This window comes from Musca autumnalis, unplaced genomic scaffold (genome assembly GCF_047663935.1).
Source record: "Musca autumnalis isolate F117 unplaced genomic scaffold, ASM4766393v1 scaffold_5, whole genome shotgun sequence".
In the NCBI taxonomy this organism is placed as follows: Eukaryota; Metazoa; Arthropoda; class Insecta; order Diptera; family Muscidae; genus Musca; species Musca autumnalis.
Window position 1 is genome coordinate 48,298,825 of NW_027412088.1, and position 17,399 is coordinate 48,316,223.

Below are 17,399 nucleotides of genomic sequence, written 5' to 3' on the forward strand. Positions count from 1 at the left end.
AACGATAGATGGCCTTTGAGCCCATCTATCCAACGATAGATGGCCTTTGAGCCCATCTATCCAGCGATAGATGGCCTTTGAGCCCATCTATCCAGCGATAGATGGCCTTTGAGCCCATCTATCCAGCGATAGATGGCCTTTGAGCCCATCTATCCAGCGATAGATGGCCTTTGAGCCCATCTATCCAGCGATAGATGGCCTTTGAGCCCATCTATCCAACAATAGATGGTCTTTGAGCCCATCTATCCAACGATAGATGGCCTTTGAGCCCATCTATCCAACGATAGATGGCCTTTGAGCCCATCTATCCAACGATAGATGGCCTTTGAGCCCATCTATCCAACGATAGATGGCCTTTGAGCCCATCTATCCAACGATAGATGGCCTTTGAGCCCATCTATCCAACGATAGATGGCCTTTGAGCCCATCTATCCAACGATAGATGGCCTTTGAGCCCATCTATCCAACGATAGATGGCCTTTGAGCCCATCTATCCAACGATAGATGGCCTTTGAGCCCATCTATCCAACGATAGATGGCCTTTGAGCCCATCTATCCAACGATAGATGGCCTTTGAGCCCATCTATCCAACGATAGATGGCCTTTGAGCCAATCTATCCAACGATAGATGGCCTTTGAGCCCATCTATCCAACGATAGATGGCCTTTGAACCCATCTATCCAACGATAGATGACCTTTGAGCCAATCTATCCAACGATAGATGGCCTTTGAGCCCATCTATCCAACGATAGATGGCCTTTGAGCTCATCTATCCAACGATAGATGGCCTTTGAGCCCATCTATCCAACGATAGATGGCCTTTGAGCTCATCTATCCAACGATAGATGGCCTTTGAGCCCATCTATCCAACGATAGATGGCCTTTGAGCTCATCTATCCAACGATATATGGCCTTTGAGCCAATCTATCCAACGATAGATGGCCTTTGAGCCCATCTATCCAACGATAGATGACCTTTGAGCCAATCTATCCAACGATAGATGGCCTTTGAGCCCATCTATCCAACGATAGATGACCTTTGAGCCCATCTATCCAACGATAGATGGCCTTTGAGCCCATCCATCCAACGATAGATGGCCTTTGAGCCAATCTATCCAACGATAGATGGCCTTTGAGCCAATCTATCCAACGATAGATGGCCTTTGAGCCCATCTATCCAACGATAGATGACCTTTGAGCCAATCTATCCAACGATAGATGGCCTTTGAGCCCATCTATCCAACGATAGATGGCCTTTGAGCTCATCTATCCAACGATAGATGGCCTTTGAGCCCATCTATCCAACGATAGATGGCCTTTGAGCTCATCTATCCAACGATAGATGGCCTTTGAGCCCATCTATCTTAGGATAGATGGCCTTTGAGCCCATCTATCTTAGGATAGATGGCCTTTGAGCCCATCTATCTTAGGATAGATGGCCTTTGAGCCCATCTATCTTAGGATAGATGGCCTTTGAGCCCATCTATCTTAGGATAGATGGCCTTTGAGCCCATCTATCTTAGGACAGATGGCCTTTGAGCCCATCTATCCAAAGATACATGGCCTTTGAGCCCATCTATCCAAAGATAGATGGCCTTTCAGCCCATCTATCCAAAGATAGATGGCTTTTGAGCTCATCTACCCAAAGATAGATGGCTTCTAGCCGATCAAAAGATAGATGGCCTTTGAGCCTATCTATCCAAGGATAGATGGCCTTTGAGCCTATCTATCCAAGGATAGATGGCCTTTGAGCCTATCTATCCAAGGATAGATGGCCTTTGAGCCTATCTATCCAAGGATAGATGGCCTTTGAGCCTATCTATCCAACGATAGATGGCCTTTGAGCCCATCTATCCAACGATAGATGGCCTTTGAGCCCATCTATCCAACGATAGATGGCCTTTGAGCCCATCTATCCAACGGGCTTTGAGCCCATCTATCCAAAGATAGATGGCCTTTGAGCCCATCTATCAAAAGATAGATGGCCTTTGAGCCCATCTATCAAAAGATAGATGGCCTTTGAGCCCATCTATAAAAAATGGCCTTTGAACCCATCCATCCAAGGACAGATGGCCTTTGAGCCCATCCATTCAAGGACAGATGGTCTTTGAGCCCATCTAACCAACGATATCCAAAAGCGTGGTATTCAAAGAAAGGAAAATGTAAAGATCCGAATTTAGGTTATGGAACACATAGGGTGTATCTAGAGTTGGGTAATCTAGTTCCTAGTTCCTTGTACTAGTTCCAAAGCGTATGAGTAACATCATGAAATGTAACGTGTGATAGTAAGTATACGCAGTTTGTTCAAAGAAAAAAGGTGGGCCATTGGAACTGCGAAGTGAACGAGATAGTTCCATATAGTTCCTTTGGCGCAACTCTAGGTGTATCGTGCCAAACGAACAAAGGAATATTCTCTCCATCTTTTGACAGCCTGAAGTTAAATGTTCAAAGAAGTACATAGATAAGCTTGGTATTCAAAATGGGAAAAATTAAACGATAGAAGGTGTTGGAAATCTATTTTTAGTGCTGCACATGGGACAAACGCCTATGCCAAAATCATCAGATCTGGTGACGCAAATGAATATTTCGTCCCCAGAAGGACGAATGGGACCTACTGTTTATAGCCGAATACGAATGGCGTGTCTCAAGACACCACTTGGTGATAAGTTTTACATGGCTGAAATACTCAGGAAATGCCGCATACACTACTCTATTATTTTTGCCACATTTAAGCTAACCTAACATTGGCTCGGGAATCGAACACAGGTATTCAAGGGGCTGTGCAATGCGGGCATTAATTATGCCAAAGTCTTGGCGCCATATAAGCTCATTGATATGTGACCTATTTTTTATAGCTGAATTCTAATCGAACCCGGGTATCCATAGTGCAAAGCGGGTGTGCCTACCATTACAATTCGGAGGAACGGACCTATTGTGGAGAAAGATCGGTGGCCCTAACGTTTTACATAGATTATTTGGTCTGAAAGACGTTCATTGATACCATGAAATATTTGCCGAATTGTGCCTTGGAAATTTAGTGAAAAACAAGGTGTGGTGGGTACAAAATGAAATTCACCACACCTTCAAAAATTACAATATTACATAAAAAATGACGAACACATGAAATATTAGTTGCCAATTTTGTATGAATTTGTTAGTTTCCAGAGTTAATTTTACGGACATGAACAAACATGTAACATTTTGTAATATGATGGCAAAAAATAAATTGTGCGCAAAATTGCCAGCTTCACTTACAGTTGGTGATTTTGAACCACCATAAACGTTTTCACCACTATTATCATAATAATTTTGATGCTGCTGCTGTTGCTGCAAATGCTGATTTTGCGTCTGCTGCTGATAGCGTAACTGTAGTGGGGATTGTTGTTGCTGTGATAGGTGGTGGTTGTGGTGATTGGTGGTGGTATAGTGTTGCTGTTGTTGTTGTTGTAGATGGTTAGGATTGGGTGGTGGCAAAGGTGGTGGTGTTTCATCCAAATCTGTTACTATTAAAGAACGATTTAAGGGTGGTGGTGTTGGGGGTGTGGGTGTACGAGATTTTTTGCTCGATACCGGCGATAAAAGCACCGGAGAAGATTTGGTATATTGATGGTGATATTGTCTCGGTTGCTGTTGATAAATTTTTGGAATTGTATTATTGGGCAATAATGAGGCAGTAGAAGTAGTAGTTGGGGTATTTGGATCTATGGCATTGGATGATGATCTAGCATCATATGATTGTACTTCAACATAAGTGTTATAATAAGCATCATACTCGGGCTCATCATGCATGGGTAAGATTATGGGTGAGGCAGGTGTTGTTAGGATGGGTGAATAGAGATCATGATGATAGTGGTTCATGGGACTCTGTGCGTAATAAGGTAGGATAGAGGTGTGTTTGTGTGGGTGTAATGATGAAGATGATGGTGGTGTTGGTGATGTAAATAGGTGATAACAAAAGCCATAAAAAGAAAGAAAGAAATACAAAGAAATGAAAAATAGAAATAAGTAAAATAAATAATGAAATGATATGTAGTTTTTTTTTAAAAAGCTCCAACTAATGTTTATATAATAAGGCTTCACCGGATTGATTGACTAATGGAAAAGCTCATGATCCATCCCAAGTGATGATATGCTGTGTTATACTTGTCTTATATAACCACCTCACCTGTAACATGGATGGTGTTGCACTTGGCAATACTGGTGGTGGTGATGTAACCATTTGTTGTTGCTGCTGCTGTTGTTGTTGTTGTTGCAGACGTCTAAGAGTTTGGGGTGATGCTGGCTGATGTCTCAGACCAGCTGATAAAGCTTTTACCGTATCCGATACCTTTAACGATGAATTGGGCATACCCACCGGAGGTGGTGGTTGTTGTTGATTATTTGGTGTCATTGTTGGGCGTCCATCTAGCAGATAGGCCGGTGGTGGTGGTAGATTTTCGGTAGAAGTATTCAACGAATGTGCTTGTTGATGTAATAAGTTTGTGGTACTCGTATTTGTGGGCTATAAATGTGGAGTTTTTATTTTTATTAAAAAAATATTAAATTAAAAATAAAAAATAAATATAACAAAAGAAAAAAAAAACGAATAAATAAATAAATAAATTATGTGTAAAGGTGTCTTGGGTGTTAGTTATTGTGTAGATAAATGTGTTTTGGAAAAGTTTGGAATTTTGTTTTATTTATTTAATTCTAATTTCACCGATTCGGGGGCCTGGTATTCTAATATATTCAATTTGCTGATTTATGAAAAATTGGTTTTATTTAATATTAACTTACCGTTGTTGGTGTATTTGGACTAGGTGTTACTGATGAGCTGCGTCTAATTGGCGGTGGTGGTTTGGCAGTATTTACTGATGAACGCCGGGCTATACGTGTTGATCCTGGTGTAATATAAAATTACGAATTAGTATATCAGTTTTATAGTGAATTTTAAAAAAAATAAATATTAGTTTGATTTATTAAATTGTTGTAAATAACAGCAGTGACTGTTAGTTTTGATTGTTATGCAATTATATTAGACAAGACACCATAATACTTCATTCTCATAGTTATTGTTGAGTTTTATTACACATTTATTTATTGTAGGCAATTTGAATATAAACATTAAAAGATTTGAAAAATTCTATTTTTTGTAATTATTTGCTGCAAATTTATTTTTTATTAAAGCAAAATTATGATTCTTATTATTTTTCTGAACAATTTTCAGAAAAACTTGTTAATTTATTTCTATGTATTAAAAATTATTTAAATTACATTTTCATCCACTTTTGAAGGTGTGGTGAATTTTTATAGAAATTCACCAGAGTGAAAAAATAGTTGTTTTGGAAATTAAACCTGACCAGGAATACAAAGGACATAAAAAAGCGAGTTTAAATTAAATAGGTTATACTAATAACTCAGGTTTTTTTATATTATTAATTGATTAGGAAATTAATTTAAAAATTCTAAAAAATAGACAAAGTACATTTTTCTTATATTATATCTTTAAAATAATGATTGCTCTTAAAATTGACAGTTATAGAAAAAATTAGAATTATAAATTATGTATATAAAATGTCAAAGTTTGGAACGCAAATAGACCAGAAAGGGAATTCCTCAAAAAAAAAAAAAAAAAAAAAAAAAAACAATAATAATGGAGAATTAATTTTAAAATTTAATTCTGCCTATTTTGATTTTAAATTTCAAATTTTGGAACGCAAATAGACCAGAAACGGAATTCCTCAAAAAAAAAAAAAAAAAAAAAAAAAAAAACAATAATAATGGAGAATTAAATTTAATTCTGCCTATTTTGATTTTAACTTTTAACCAATTTTAGAGGTGTGGTGAATATATATGTATAAGTGTACTCCCCAGTTGAAAAATATTTGCCTTGAAATTATAAACAACATGAATTTCTAGATACTAATACAATTTTATACAAAATAATATAGATGCATATTTAAACATTATTATATATATTAAATTATTTGAATATAATTTTTTTGAAGTGTGGTTAATTTGTAAAAAAATCTACAACAGTATAAAGTCATAGTTTTCGAAATTAAAATATTTAGAAATGTAAAATAATTTAAATGTTTTTATGAATCGTGTGTTTTTCTCTAGACTTGTAAAATTTCTTACCAAAAATTAAAAATTCTTTATAAAATCAACTAAAACTTAGTGCAAATTATTTTAAATATGGTTTTTAGCCACATTTTCTGGTGTGGTGAATTTTTATAGAATACAATGGGCTAACTAATAATTTATTTAAAACAAGATTATTTGTTTACAAAAAAAAAAAAAAAACATTTATATATGAAAATTATTTGAAAACTACTTTCTTATTCATTGCAAATCATTTCAATTTTATTTTAATTGTTTACTGAATATGACGTGATGAAGTTTTTGCTAGAGACCCCGTAAGCCGTCAGGAATTAGCGTTATATCTTTGTTCACTGTTGCTTTTCAATCGAATCGAATGAGGATTATTTTCGTAGAGCACTTCGACCTTCTAACTCGCTTCCTTCAATGTCCGTTTTGTCCTTTATTTTAAAAGTTCACAAGATGACGTTTTTCAGCTTCGAAATGTTCTGGAAAAATGTCATTCAGCAAATTTTAGGTTCGGCTCTCATTGACAACTAATCGATTTTGTCGCGTTTTTATAGTCATTTTTGAAATTCTCCCCTGTTTGCTCAGAAAAAACCGTGTTTTGTATGTTCTGTTACGAATATACAAAAAACAAAATATAGTCTTTTTCTGAACTTACCCTGTTTTTGCGCAAAACGACCACGAAAACGCGACAAAATGGATTAGTTGTCAATGAGAGCCGTACCTAAAATTTTCTGAGCGACATTTTTGCAGAACATTTTGAAGCTGAAAAATGCCATCTTGTGGTACTTTTATAGCGGCTCTTAAAATAAAAGACGAAAAGGTCATTGAAGGAAGCGATTTAGAAGGTCGAAGTGCTCTGCGAAAATAATCCTCATTCATCCTAAGAGTTTTTGCGAAAAAACAGCCACATGGTAAAATATTGAATTTGTTTTATATTTCTAATAATTTTTGCATTCAAAAGCAATGACTTTTTCACTGTGGTGAATTTTTATAGAATTTCACCACACCTAAAAAAGTATCTAAATATTAAATTAAAATGATTTACAATAAATAGAAATTGTTTTCTGTGTTTTGTGGTCCAGAATTTGAGTTCAGTAGAAAATTTCAATAATTTTAAATCTCGAAAGTATGTATTTTTCCACTGTGATGAGTTTTTTCCGGAAATTCAATACACCCCAATTGCCTAATTAAGTTCCAACGATTTTCAATTAATTTTTGTTATGATTTGTGTTTTAAAGGAGAAAATGAAAAAAAAATCGACTAAAAATAAACTTACAATAATTCACGATGAATAAAAGTCGATTTTAAAAATTCACCACAGTAAAAATTATTAATTAAATACGAAAGAAGTTCTATTTTGAATTTGTTGTACAATTTTAAAACTTGTAAAAAATTTAAATAATTTTATATTTTTGTTGGCTTTGTATTGTTGGACTGCAAAATAATACTTGTTGTGTATTTATTTCAGCTGAAGTCCATATTTTGTTGTTTCAAAATTTGAAGAAACAAAATGTTTAACAGTGGGTAATGAAATTGATTACTACGAGCGGAGGCAGAGAAGACTATAGTTTCGGAAGCAGCCAAACTTCCTCATCAGTTCTCTTAACCGCTGACTCTGTATCGATAAACAGGTCAATAAGAGTGACCAGAAAATTAAACAGAACGAGAAATTTTCTGTATCCTCCTAAATCTGTTGACCGCACAATTGAGTCAGAATAATCAAAATCATATACCCACTACTGTTTATTTAGGAGGATACAGAAAATTTCTCGTTCTGTTTAATTTTCTGGTCACTCTTATTGACCTGTTTATCGATACAGAGTCAGCGGTTAAGAGAACTGATGAGGAAGTTTGGCTGCTTCCGAAACTATAGTCTTCTCTGCCTCCGCTCGTAGTAATCAATTTCATTACCCACTGTTAAACATTTTGTTTCTTCAAATTTTGAAACAACAAAATATGGACTTCAGCTGAAATAAATACACAACAAGTATTATTTTGCAGTCCAACAATACAAAGCCAACAACAATAACAGGCAATCAGCACGGCCTTACTTGTTGACTACGCATAAAGCAAAAACAACATTTTGTTGTGATCTCTGCTTACAGCAAACAACACTACTTATGCTTGTCTTCTTTGCGATGCAAAGACAGCATTAAAAAACAGTAGTGGGTATATGATTTTGATTATTCTGACTCAATTGTGCGGTCAACAGATTTAGGAGGATACAGAAAATTTCTCGTTCTGTTTAATTTTCTGGTCACTCTTATTGACCTGTTTATCGATACAGAGTCAGCGGTTAAGAGAACTGATGAGGAAGTTTGGCTGCTTCCGAAACTATAGTCTTCTCTGCCTCCGCTCGTAGTAATCAATTTCATTACCCACTGTTAAACATTTTGTTTCTTCAAATTATGAAACAACAAAATATGGACTTCAGCTGAAATAAATACACAACAAGTACTAATTTTATATTTTTAAAGAAATTCACCACCACACTTCATAAAGTGGCTTAAAATTGAATTCAAATTATTTACAACAAATAGAAATTGATTTCTGTATTTTGTGTTCTCGAATTTGACTTCTACCTAAAATAATAATTTTACATTTAATTTTTGTTATGATTTGTGTGTTTAAAGGAGAAAATAAAAAAATCGGCTAAAAATAAACTTACAATAATTCACGATGAATAAAAGTCGATTTCAAAAATTCCCCACAGAAAAAATTATTAATTGAATACGAAAGAATTTCCATTTTAAATTTGTTTTGAAATTTTAAAACTCGTAAAAAATTGATTTTTTTTATATTTTTAAAGAAATTCACACCACGCTTCATAAAGTGGCTTAAAATTGAATTCAAATTATTTACAATAAATAGAAATTGATTTCTGTATTTTGTGGTCTCGAATTTGAGTTCTACCTAAAATAATAATTTTACATTTGGATTTTCAATTTTTTTCACTGTGGTGAATTTTTATAGGCATACCTTACACCTCAAAAAGTTTGTTAAAATTGTATTAAAAAGAATTATTTATAATAAATATAAATTTATTTCTCTATATTTTGATCTCAAATTTTGCAGAAAAACGCAAAATTCTTAAAAAAATGGAATTTATAGAAATTCACCACTCTTCAAAATATGGTTTTCACTTTGGTGAAAAAGTTTTCCGTATTTCTAATTATTTTTAAATTCAAAAGCAATGATTTTTATTTATAAAAATGGAAATTGATTTCTGCATTTTGTGGTCTTGAGTTTGAGTTGTACCAAAATTAATAATTTTAAATTTGAAAATGAGTTTTTTTTACTGTGGTGAATTTCTATAGGAATTCACCTCATTTCAAAATGTCGCATAATATTTTTAATTCAAATTATTAACAATAAATAGAAATTTATTTCTCTATTTTATGATCTCAAAAGCAAAAAAAAAAAACGCAAATTTCATAAAAAATTTAAGTTCTCCGTAGTTTTAATTACGAATAGAGATTTATAGAAATTCACTTATAGAAATTCACTTCAAAAAGTGGTTTAAAATTGAATTCAAAGTACCTGTTTACAATAAATATAAATTGATTTCCGTCTTTTGTGGTCTAGGATTTCAATTTGTACGAAAATAATAATAATTTTAAATTTCGAGAGAAATAATTTTTTTCACTGTGGTGAAAATATTTTCCGTATTTCTAATTATTTTTAAATTCGAAAGCAAAGATTTTTTTATTAACAAAAATGGAAATTGATTTCTATATTTTGTGGTCTCGAAATTGAGTTCTAACAAAAATAATAATTTTAAATTTAAAAATGAGTTTTTTTGCTGTGGGGTATTTTTTATGGAATTAACCACATTTCAAAACGTCGCTTAATATTCTTAATTCAAATTATAAACAATAAATCAATAGAAATTGATTTCTCTATATTTTGATCCCAAATTCGCGGAAAACGCAAAATTCATAAAAAAATTATTTTTCCTCATTTTTCATTTCTAACAGTGATTTATGGAAATTCACCAACAATAAATATAAATTGATTTCTGTCTTTTGTGGTCTAGAATTTGAATTTGTAGGAAAATAATAATGATTTTAAATTTCGAAAGCAAATAATCTTTCACCACTTTGGTAAAATTTTTTCCCGAATTTCTATTTTTTTTTTAAATTCGAAACCAATGATTTTTTTATTTACAAAAATGGAAATTGATTTCTGTATTTTGTGGTCTCGAATTGGAGTTCTACCAAAAGTAATAATTTTAAATTTGAAAATGAGTTTTTTACTGTGGTGAATTTTTATAGAAATTCGCCTCATTTCAAAATGTCGCTTAATATTTTTAATTCAAATAATACAATAAATAGAAATTGATTTCTCTATATTTTGATCCCAAATTTGCAGAAAAACTCAAAATTTATAAAATTTTTTTCACTGCATTTTTAATTTTAAATAGAGATTTATAGAAATTCCCCACTCTTCAAAAATTGTTTTACAATTGAATTCAAAGTATTTACAATAAATATAAATTGATTTCCGTATTTTGGGGTCTAAACATTTTCAAATGTAATTCGAATAATTTCAGTTGTAATTCGAAACATTTTACTTGTAATTTGAGAATTCTAATTGAATTTCGAATTGTTCCATTTGTAATTTGAATTTTCTTCATTTGAAATTCCAAATGAAAAAATTCGATTTACAAATAGAAAAATTCAAATTGCAAATGGAAATGTTCGAATTACAAATGAAATAATTCGAATTACAAATGAAAAAATTCAAATTATAAATGAAATAATTCGAATATCAAATGGAATTCTCAAATTACAAATGAAATAATTCGAAATTCAATTGAAATTCTTAAATTACAAGTGGAATAAATGTTTCGAATTTCAAATGAAATAATCAAATTACAACTGAAATTATTCGAATTACATGTGAAAATGGTGTAGAATTTGATCTCAAATTTGAAGAAAAACTCAAAATTTATAAAAAAAATTTAATTTCTCCGTATTTTTAATTTTGAATAGAAATTGACCAATCTTCAAAAAGTGGTTTGAATTTGAATTCAAAGTATTTACAATGAATAGAAATTTATTTCTGTATTTTGTGGTCTCAAATTTAGATTTAGCTTCTGCCTGCTTAATTTTAAATTTCGAAAGTAAAATTCATAAAAAAATATTTCCCAATATTTTAATTAATTAAGAAAGCAATAAATTTTATTGTTATTCAACACACCTAAAGAGGTGACTAATGTTAAGTTCAAATGATTTGCAAAAACTAGAAATTGATCTAAGCCACTATTTTTTATAATATTTGGTAAAATTTAGAAAGAATTTAATTTTTTAAGATATTTTTTTTTTTTGAAGTTGTAAAATTTGAGTTTGTTTGAAAATTTTACAACTTTCAAAAAAACGCAGTTGCCTCGTAAAAATTGAATTTCTTGGTTATATCTATCTAATAATTTTTATTTTCGAAAACAATGATTTTTTATTGTGGTGAATTTTTATTGAAATTCACCACACCTCAAAAGGCGGATAAAAAAATACTTAAAATTATTTACAATAAATAGAGATTAATATTAAAGAAGAGATTATATATATTTTGGTCTTAAATTTGAAGAGTTTTGTAGAAACAAAAAAATAAATACATAAATTTCGAAAACAATATTTTTTCTTGAAAGTTGTAAAATTTAAATTTGTTCCGAAATTTAAAAACAGCTTGAAGTTTTTCGTGTTTCTAGTAATTTTCACTTTCGAAAGCAATATTTTTTTTTACTGTGGTGAGTTCTTAATGAAATTCACCACACCTCAACAAGTGGATAGAAAATTAGTTAAAATTATATAGAAATTAGTATTAAAAACGATTCTCCAAACTTTGGTCTGAAAATTTAATGAATTTCTTATTAATACATATTTATTTTAAATTTAATTTTGTTCTGAAATTTTAAAACTTCAAAAAAAAAAAGAAAACAGGCATCTTGTAAAACTTTAAGTTTTTTCGTGTTTCTAGTAATTTTCACTTTCGAAAGCAATCATTTTCTTACTGTGGTGAGTTTTTATTGAAATTCACCACACCTCAAAAAGTGCATAGAAAATTAGTTAAAATTATTTACAATAAATAGAAATGAATTTTAAAAAAGGATCTCTAAATTTTGGTCTGAAATTTGACAATTTTGGAAGAAAAACACGGAATTCATAAAAAATACTAATTATTTAAATTTCAAAAAAAGTTTCCTTTTCTGTTCAGATAATAAATTATTTAAAAAAAGGTTAATTTATATTATAATAATTTTTAATTAATAGAAATTAATTTACAAAAGTTTTATTGTCAGTTATTTGGTATAATTTTGAGCTTTATGGTGGAAACGTAAAAAGTGTAATATTTTTTTATTTTTGCAAATAATTTCGCATATTTTCCTGCTGTTCTAGAACAGTTAGAATTACATTTTACAACCATGACTTCATTTGTTAGGAATATAGAAATTAATATTAAAAACGATTCTCTAAACTTTGGTCTGAAAATTTAAAAAATTTCTTATTAATTCTTATTTTATTTTAAATTTATTTGAAATTTTAAAACTTAAAAAACAGGCATCTTGTAAAACTAAGCTTTTTCGTGTTTCTAGTAATTTTCACTTTCGAACGCAATGATTTTTTACTGTGGTGAGTTTTTATTGAAATTCACCACACCTCAAAAAGTGGATAGAAAATTAGTTAAAATTATTTACAATAAATAGAAATGAATTTTAAAAAAGCATCTCTAAATTTTGGTCTGAAATTTGACAAATTTGGAAGAAAAACACTGAATTCATTAAAAATTCTAATTATTTAAATTTCAAAAAAAAGTTTCCTTTTTTGTTTAGATGATAAATTATTTAAAAATGTTAAATTATATTATAATAATTTTTAATAAATATAAATAATTTTTAATAGTTTTATGGTGGAAATTTAAAAAGTGTAATATTTTTTTATTTTTGCAAATAATTTCGCATATTTTCCTGCTGTTCTAGAACAGTTGGAATTACATTTTACAACCATGACTTCATTTGTTAGGAATTTTCTCATAATCTTTTAATGTTTATCAATTTATTTATTGCAATTATTTATTGATTATATTCGTGATGATGTTATTTTGTTGAGGAAGAGATTATAAAGGCTGTAGAAAATTAGGCTTGTTTAAAGTTGAGAGATTATTTTAATATGCATACGTTGCAATATTTGTTTTTAAATTATTCACTTTTATTACATGTGATTGGTTATCATTTACAACATACATGACAACACGACGTATACACACACATCACACACATGTATGTATGTATGGATGGAATAGTATGTGATTTATTGATTTTATTATTATTATACAAATGTGTATGTATAGTGTATATAGTGTATTGAATATGTATTAATTAATATTCATTTTAGCTCTGGGAGGAACAACAATGAATGTGTGTATGTGTTTTAGATGGATGTCGTCTGTATGTATGTATTTCAATTGATTGAGTAAAAATGTAATTGATGATAAAAGCTGATGTGATATGTAAACACTTAAAGGCACAAATATTGGTTATATAAAAGGTATTGTAGGAAAAACGGGGTGAAGGTAACAGAGTACATTGGACAATTAGTATATTAAGACATTTCACCGGGTTAGGGGGGAGGGAGGAGGGGAAAACGAGCACACACGATACAATAGGGTTAATTAGGAAAGCCAAACACCATAATTTATAGACCAGTTGAAGGTTAGGGAAAGATCAGCTCTTTCAAAAATGTAAAGAAAATGTTGTTTTGTCTTGAGAAAAACAAATGAGAATTATGGGGCCCAAATCCAAATAAAGCACAACTCCAAAAGAGTTAAGTAACAAAAATTCCTCAAACTAAATGAGAATTATAAAGAACAAAATCCAAAAACCAATTACAATTAAATCAACAATTTGGTTAATAATAATTCCGTTGTAAACAAAAATAAGGAACAGCACAAACAAAAAACCAAAACGTGGTGAAAAAAACCCAAAAACACAAAAACAAGAATTAATGAAAAAAACACAAACCCGACGATAATGAAGCTGGTCTGGGCGTAATGCTCGGCTTGGATGGAACAGGGATGGTGGTATTATTACACAACATAGAAGATGATGATACACTATCAGGATGTTGCTGTTGTTGGGATGCTGGTGTAGGAGGTGGTGGTAGTGGTGGTGTAACAACATTTAATGATGGCGAAGAACGAGCAGATATTTTAGATGATGATGATGCTGGTGGTGGTACAGACGAGGCTTTCGACGACGACAAAGCTGTTAAAGGCGATTTAGAATAAATGTGGTGAGTAGAGCTATTTGAGGTATTCGAATTCAAATGAGAAGGATGTGAATGGAGATGATTTTGATGATGTTGATGATGGGCATGATTTGTTGGAGATGCTACAGAACAAGATGTTGGTGATGATGATGAACTAGACATGGGCTCTCTATGACCACTGCTGCTAGCATACATTGACGATGATGATGAAGAGGATGAACATGATAATGATGATGCTGTTGATGCGGATGTCATTGACTCCATGGATGATTTTGGGCTAGTTTTTATAGTTGTGGGACAATTGGAATTACAATTAATACTGTGGTGATGATTGTTGTTGTTGTTGTTCATGTTGCCCACACAATTTGTTGGCTGTTGCAGGTTTTTTGATGGTGGTGGTGGAGGTGATGATGTTGTTGTGTTGGATTGTTGGTGTTGAACCTGTTGTTGTTGTTGTTGCTGCTGTTGTTGTTGTTTCTTTAATTTTTCTTTTTGTTTTAATATTTTAGCCTCTAAATCACTTTTGAAATCTAATTTCACCGCACTTGGTGGCGCTACAAGTTTTAAACTACGTCGATTATTGATGTTATTGTTGTCGTTGCTGTTGCTGTTATGACCATTGTCATTACCTTGAAACACTGATAAACTAGGAGGTTTTGGTGGTAATTTTTTACGTATTATGGCCTCACCAGCAATACTACCAATGTTGGCTGTCGTCACTGTAGTTGTTACTACTGGTGCAGTTGCTGCCACCAGGGCTGCAACCTGATTATCACCAAGGCTCAAATGTTTCCTTGCATTGTTGTCACAACTATTACCATTACTATAATTTGTATGCATACCTTTTGTTGTTGGTGTCGAGGAGGGGCTATTCAATAGCTGCAGTTGTTCACTGGATGCCCGGAAGGAGGAGAGACGCTGTTTGGCCGGTTGCACTGTGGCCACATGTTGATGATGATCGGGTGAGTCGGTTGGCGATAAAGGCAACTCCGTCAAATTGGTGGGTAATTGTTGTAATTCCCTCATCTCTTGCTGATCATATTGTCCCAAGGGATATTGTTGGGGTTTTGTACGCAGCATAACAATTTCCGAATTTTGTTTGGCATAATCTATGTCTGGAGTCATGGGTGGTTGATGATCATAGATTACCACCACATTACTGCCGCTATCACTAAGATTGTCACCATAAATGCCATGACGTTGCAGTGATATGGTGTCGGAACGATTGTCGTCGTAGCACTGAGAACCGGATGTCGATGATACTGCAAAATGGGCAAATGTGGGATTTTCATAGCCATCACCTGCACCGCCCATTATGGAGCTGGTCTCACTGACATAACAACGGCTCAATTCTGAATCGCTGTTATAGGCACCGCCAGATAAACTTTTCAAATTTGTTTTCAACACCACACCACCAGTTTGACTGGTCAGGGAACGTGTATCGGCATTACAATCCTCCGAGGTGGTATCCGAAATGTCTGTTCCACAGCCGCTGCTATTCGTTTGATTGCTGGCCGTACAAAAATCCTTATCGGCACTTTGTTGATGTATTTGTTGTTGTTGTGATTCACAGATTATGGTGGTGGTGGTATCATCAGTTATTATTGTCATGGTTTCGTTGCAATTGAACGCATCCAGGCCATCAAAAAGATTCTTCACATTCTTGGCATGTTGTTGGGGCGACGACGAAGCAGACTGGTGATGTTGCTGTTGTTTTTGCTGCTCTTTGCTGGCATCTATTTCACGTTGAAAAGAATCTAATTCGCCAATTAAATTATTTAACTCTTGTAAAGAATCTTCGAAACATTTGTCTATAGAGGGTTTTGTTTGAATGCCACCATTTCATTATACCGATGGCATAGGGATTGTTGTGTTGTAGTAGAGTATATGGTATATGGAAGGAGTAAGTATTTAGAAGGGAGGAGATTTGTGCAAATTTGTGATAAATATATATAATTGTTGTTTGTAGGTTTCGCAGTAATTGGTGCCATATTTACACAAGGTGTAGATATATGTATATGGTTTTATATCGGGAGGTTTATATAAATCATAAAAGTTGTTGATTGCAGTAGTTTTTTTTTTTTTTTGTTGTACATTGATGGTTTGTTGTTGTTGAAGTTGTAGCAAACAAAAACATAAAGGGGAGGTATAAAACGTAAGGGGAGTACGGGGGGAAGAGAAAGACGAAAGAAAAATATAAAACAAAATCGTTTAGTCAAATCAAACAAAACATAAGAAAACATAATAAAGGGGGGAAGGGGAGGGCAGGTTTTTTTCATGGTGAGTAAGGAGTTATGAAAGGTGGTGGAATGTTTGGAGATGTGATAAAATATAAAATATAGAAAAAAAATCATATTTGAACAATTTTACAATAGTCGATAATGATTATTTCAAAGAAATTACTAAATAAATTGAGTTTTTTAGAAAAAAATTCTTGAATGCGACCCAAAATATAGTTTTATTTGTAGATAATAAAATATTTGTTGAATTTTTGTAAAAATTTTGGTGTGGTGAGTTTCTTGTGAAATTCACCACGGTCCAAAATTTGTTGTCGTGAGTTCTAAAAGCATTAAATATATTTTAATTTAGAAATAATTAATTATTTGTTGAATTTTCATAAAAATGTTGGTGTTATGCAATCCTTGTGAAATTCACCACGAGCCAAAATTTATTGTTTTCAACTCCAAAAACTTTAAACTATATTTTAAATCAATAATAATACAATATTTTTTGGATTTTCGTATAAATTTTGGTGTGGTGAGTTTTATGTGAAATTCACCACGACTCAAAACCTGTAGTTTCCAACTCTAAAAGCTTTGCTGAGTCCAAAAAATTGAAAATGAAAGTATTTCTACAATTTAATGACCGTGTTGAAGAGTTTGGTATTCTATACATCATTTTCGACTAAAGCAAAAGGGTGAAAATCAAAATCAAATTCAAAGAAATTATATCTGAAAAAATAATGAAGAAAATGTGTACAGATGTTTATCTATTTTCAGTATTTTACAAAATGTTGGGTGTCATTCAATGTTAAAATTGCAAAGTT

General features: G+C 32.0%; 1 protein-coding gene across 6 annotated transcripts in view; it reads right to left on the bottom strand.

Annotated features, from left to right (window-relative positions):
• Positions 1-17,399, bottom strand: part of mim (missing-in-metastasis) — a 396,419-nt gene that overhangs the window by 19,281 nt on the left and 359,739 nt on the right. For 4 of the 6 annotated variants that reach the window (XM_073988098.1, XM_073988097.1, XM_073988096.1 and 1 more), the window contains 5 exons: positions 14,665-16,164; positions 14,107-14,349; positions 4,776-4,879; positions 4,165-4,500; positions 3,255-3,863 (listed from right to left, as the gene is read on the bottom strand). In XM_073988098.1, coding sequence (XP_073844199.1) covers positions 3,255-3,863; positions 4,165-4,500; positions 4,776-4,879; positions 14,107-14,349; positions 14,665-16,164 — 2,792 coding nt within the window. The remainder of the gene's footprint in view (positions 1-3,254; positions 3,864-4,164; positions 4,501-4,775; positions 4,880-14,106; positions 14,350-14,664; positions 16,165-17,399) is intronic. The other 2 variants (XM_073988101.1, XM_073988102.1) reach the window with 2 other exon arrangements.